Source organism: Mus pahari, chromosome 15, assembly GCF_900095145.1.
Source record: "Mus pahari chromosome 15, PAHARI_EIJ_v1.1, whole genome shotgun sequence".
NCBI classification, from domain to species: domain Eukaryota; kingdom Metazoa; phylum Chordata; class Mammalia; order Rodentia; family Muridae; genus Mus; species Mus pahari.
The window spans coordinates 16587341-16592654 of NC_034604.1; the positions used below are offsets into that span (position 1 = coordinate 16587341).

A 5314-nucleotide genomic window follows, 5' to 3' on the forward strand; every position below is an offset into this window, starting at 1 on the left:
AGTTGAAGAGATAGCTCAACTATTAAAGGGTAGGATCTGACGCCCTCTTCTGGAGTGTCTGAAGTCAGCTACAGTGTACTTACATATAATAAATAAATAAAAAAAAAAAAAAAAAAAAAAAAAACAACCAAGTCAGTCACCCAACCAACTGACCAACCACAAAGACAGGCACCTTTTCACCTTCTGATGAACTTTTTTTTCCTGGTAAAATATCATCATCATAGTTTTCTCCTTAATCTATAGTACTTGGTGTTATTTAATCAAATACTTCAAAAAAAGTTCTTTGTTTCTGCCTTCTTCATTGCTCATATACAATATTATTTAACAACAAATACAATAAAAGTTGTAGCTTTAATGTAATTTAAGGATACTACTGATGCTTCTAGAAATTTGAATTCTTTTAAAATAAAATTAAAAACTGACCCACCAGGTGTGGTGGCATGGGCCAATAATCCCTGCACAGGCAACTTAGCGAGACCCTTCTAAAAGTGACAAGTGAGCTGGGATGTAGCTCAGTGGCAGAATGCTTACTTAGCTTATGGAATGCCCTGGGTTCAACCCCAGAATCACACACAAAACGAAAACAAATAAGAAAGAAAAACAAAGGAAAAGAAATGAGGAAAGGATATAAGTGTAAACTGGAAATAGTGCTAATTCTAACATTTAAAGTCACACATGCTCTGTAATGATTGGGCCTTTGTAGCTTTGAGACATTCATTCCTTAAACATCTGCTTTTTCAAATATTGTCAAAGAAGGCAAGTCACATGAAAGCCCCAAACAGCACTGTCATTCAGGATGACAGTGTGGCTCAATAGTCGACTTCTCCAGATGACAGCAGGGCTGGTTAAAAATGCATAGGACAGGAAGATGGTTCAACTGTAAAAGATGACCTGAAGTGGAGCTCTAGAACCCAGCAGAAAGTGACCCTTACAGAAAAGTGAAGGTCCAGAAAGGAGCAGTCCAAAACCTGTAGGCCAGATAGTCTGGGAACATGGAGTGCAGCAGATACAAGGGAGAGAGAGCCTGTCTCAACACAGGGAAAGAGAACTGACTCCAGAAAGTGGAGTTCTCTCTGAGCTCCACGCACCCACCATGACACACACATGCACACAAGCAATGTATGTGATCACACACAGAACTAAATTAATTTGAACAAAATGTTAATGCATTTTGTCCAAGCTAGGGGCATACCTTAGTTGGTAGAGAGCCCATAATAACAAAGCTCTGGGTTCAACCTCCAGCTCTACATGGAAAGCCAGACAGGGTTATAGGGCTGCAACCCCACCAGGCATGGTCACATAGGTGTGGTTGTTTGAATATGCATGGTCCAGGGAGTGGCATTATTAGAAGGTGTGGCCTTGTTAGAGGAAGTATGGGGGTGGGGGGTGAAAGCAGGAGGAGGCTTTGAGAGACCTTTCTCCTAGCTGCCTGGAAGCCAGTCTTCTCATGTTTGCCTTTGGAACAAGATGTATAACTCTTAGCTCCTCCAGCACCAGGCCTGCCTAGATGTTGCCATGCTCCCACCTTGATGACAATGGACTGAACCTTTAAACCTGTTAAGCCAGATCAAATTGTTGTCCTTTGTAAGAGTTGCCTTGGTCATGATGTCTCTGCCCAGCAATGAAACCCTAACTAATAAATATAGGGATGCATGGTGACATAAGTCTGCATTCCCAGCACTCAGAAAGTAGAGACTTGCAGATGACAAGTTCAAGGTCATACTTGACTACATCAGGAGTTCGAAGCCAGGCTGAACTACAGGATACCGTGTCTTCAAGAAAATTTCTCAAACTCTACTGCAGATCATAATGGAGCTTCAGAAGTAGAGAAGAACAGTCTTTATCTTAAAAACAATTCTCTACATCTTGATATTCAAACCTAAAGTCTAAAGATGGAGCTACTACAGCTATCTCTCAGGAACTGACAACCACACAGAGCCTGAGCTTCCACCACAGTCCTGATAGCATAACGGTATCGTAACAAGATCTACAATGCGTACTTAACATTGAAGAGCACAGCACTGCTTAAGGTGACTCATACATTATATGTTCAAGTGTTATGAAAACCTTTCCAATGCTAAGACAGCCTATGCACCCAATGTTTCTAGGTCTTAAAACCATGTGATATGCCCAAAATTGAAATTGACAGCATGAGAAAAGAATCTGAAGCAGACCTAGAAATGAGGGTTCTAGGCAATAAGCTGTACTATGACCACTTTCCTAAACACAACAGCTTCCTCAAGTAACTACAGTTTTTCTAAGATCTCAATTACTGTGCCTATCTTACTGGATATTTTCAAAAGAAGTGAGCTTTAAGTAAAGTGATATAGTTCATCCATATAGCATGCCTGGATTATCTCACGAATTAAAGACGGGTATAAAACTCAATAAAGTTCATATACTCACTTTTTAGAGATAGTTATTAGTGATGTTACAGTTTTTTTCAAATTAGATACTTGAAAACTAAGATTTTTATATCAAATATTACTGTGTATCATTGCATACCTGTTCATTTCCAAAGATGATATCTGCAAAAGTGTATTTTTCTGAGGGCTGTATACCACCTTAAAAAAAAGACACACATGAAAACAAATTAATCACATCACTGCTGTAAGATATAAAATGGACATTTAGGAAAGTGTGAGAGTAAAACAACTTTACCTTCTTTTAGTTTACATCTTACTGCCTTGAAGCAAAACTTTCCCTTCTCCCTACTGGCAAGTTTGGCATCTGGGAATAAAAATGTTTCTCAGGTTACATGTGCAAAGTCCAATTCATTATTCAGACTTCCTTGGTCAAAACAGAAAGCAATTAATAATTATAAAAATGGTTTTAATTGGCTGAGTGTAGAGATGTGTGCCTTAAATCTTAGTACTCAAGAGGTAGAAATAGGTGAATCTCTGAGTTTGAGGCTAGCCTAGTCTACACAGTAAGTTCAAGGGATAGCCAGAGAGACTTGTCTCAAAAAAAAAAAAAAAAAAAAAAAAAAAAAGGGATATTAACCACTTGAAAGGTTAAAACTGAGAATCTTAGAATACACAGGCATATGTGATTCTGATCCTCTGTGTGTATGTTTGAGATTTGACATTCTAAGCAGAAAGTTCAAAAGGTTAGAACTTGGGGTTATAGGGGCCCGCAATCTTACCACTAGACCATATCCTTTAGTATTTTTCAGTCATTTCCTTTTGATATTTTTCCACATCTATAACTTATACAAATTATGTAATAATTTAATAATAAATTATTTATTTAAAATTACAACATATATTATTATATTTGTCATGGTGTATTTTCCACCACTGTATCTGGCCTTTAAAAATGTTCTTATAGGGCCAGAGAGATGACTCAATGGGTAAAGGTGCCTGCTACCAAGCCTGATGACCTGAGTCTAATACTGGCATCCCATATGGTGGAAGGAGGCTGACTGACTCCCTTAAGTCATCCTTTGACCTCCACATGTGTTCTGTGGAAAAATGCATGTGCACATGAGCACAGACATAAACACAAAAATAAGTAAAAAAAAAAAAAAAGTACTGATGTATTTTACCAGCCATGAAAGTCTGTATGAGTAGCAGCATAATTTACACTATAGCCACAATTTTTCTGCAGTAAACATGAATATGCCATGCACTCAGAATATACAGATTTTCCCATCTGTTCAGTTAACTCCTGCTCTTTAAACGTGAGATGCCCCCACGGCTAGTGTGTCTGAACAAGTGGTCCACAGTTAGTGGTGCCTTGCTGGTGGAAAAGGTCACTGAGAGAGGGGGCCTTGAGGGTTTATGCCTAGCCCCACTTCCTATCTATGCTCTCCGTTCCCTGGGGGTAGAGACAACGTGAGCAACTGCCATGCTCCTGCCCACATGCCTACACTGAAAGGATGACTATACCCCTTCAAACTGTAGACAAAACAACCCTTCCTCCCTTAAGCTGCTCCTTCACATATATGGTCACAGCAACTGACACATTACTAATAAAACTTAGTGTGAGGCTCAAGGTACAGACCTTTGTTTTCGGAGATATTCACGGATTTGTGTAGCTGCCAGTGCTTGCTACTACTTGACACTTGCACCATGTGGAACTCCTTAACCCCCGCTTCACTCTGTCAGAAAGACACACAAAAGTCACTCAAGGGTAAGAGAACGGAGTTAAAATACTCCAATCAGATGCTACTCAAATCAATCAAAAGTAACATTAGAGTGCAGGGACACAGATCAATGGTAGAGAACTTGCCTCATGTATAAGGCCCCCATTTAATCCAGTACAGGAAAAAAAGGAGGAGGAGGCGGGGTAGGAGCTGGAGAGATGGATCAATGATTAAGAGCTCTGCTGAGCTTCTAGAAGACCTAGAGTCAGTTCCCAGCACCCAAATGGCAGCTTACAATAACCTATAGTTTCATTTCCAGAGAATCCAGCCTCTTCTGGTTTCTGTGGGCACTGGGCACACATGCTGAACACTTACATACAAGCAGGAGAAACATTCATACACATAAAATAAAAACTAATCTTCAGAATATATTAAATGTAGCATGTATTTGAAATAATTCAACAGTATTTATTTCAGAAAGTTATTCAAATGCCTAACATCTTTAAAGAAAACAACATTACCCCCAAGAAACATATTAGCTACAGTTCAAATCTACACATAATGTTACTAGAATCTACTAGTTTCTAGTAGTACTTACTAATCAAACTTATTTGAAAGCCAGGCAGAGTTCATATCTAAATCCCAACACTTGGCAGGCTGGAGCTTTCAAATTAAAAGACTACTGTTTATAGACTACACCTCAAGTTTCAGATTTCCCTGGGTATGAGATCCTCACTCAAAGGAGAAAAAAGTAGTTCTGTTGTGGACTTTTAATTAAAACTCTGACCTTTTCTGAGTGAGATGACAGTTCACAGCTGGCCCAGCATTCGTGAGGCCTTATGTGCAATCCCTGTCATCCTATAAACCAGACTTGGTAGGCCACGCCCATCATCTCAGTGCTCAGGAGGTGGAAGCAGGGGCTACAGACTCAGTTTGAGACTAGATATCTAACAAAAAAGGTATGACTTTTTTTTTTTAATTTCTCAGGCCTTTTCTCCTGAAATATCTCATTCTCATTAAGGTGAAAAACAAACTAATAAGTAATCATGCCTATAATTCTGGCACTAAGGAGTCCAACAAGTTCAGTTATTTACATTGAAACCCAGTGATACAATATAGAAGGAAGAAGGAAGAGAGGGGAGGTTGGGATCACAGAGATAACAAAACCTAGCAAACCAGTGTGTAGCTGAGAGAGAAAGAAAGAGACAGAGAGAGACAGAGAGAGAG

General features: G+C 39.2%; 1 protein-coding gene across 6 annotated transcripts in view; it reads right to left on the reverse strand.

Annotated features, from left to right (window-relative positions):
- The window catches only part of Trappc8 (trafficking protein particle complex 8), a 77222-nt gene that overhangs the window by 13216 nt on the left and 58692 nt on the right, over positions 1-5314 (reverse strand). For all 6 annotated transcript variants that reach the window (XM_029546925.1, XM_029546922.1, XM_021214529.2 and 3 more), the window contains 3 exons: positions 4006-4102; positions 2662-2730; positions 2506-2564 (listed from right to left, as the gene is read on the reverse strand). In XM_029546925.1, coding sequence (XP_029402785.1) covers positions 2506-2564; positions 2662-2730; positions 4006-4102 — 225 coding nt within the window. The remainder of the gene's footprint in view (positions 1-2505; positions 2565-2661; positions 2731-4005; positions 4103-5314) is intronic.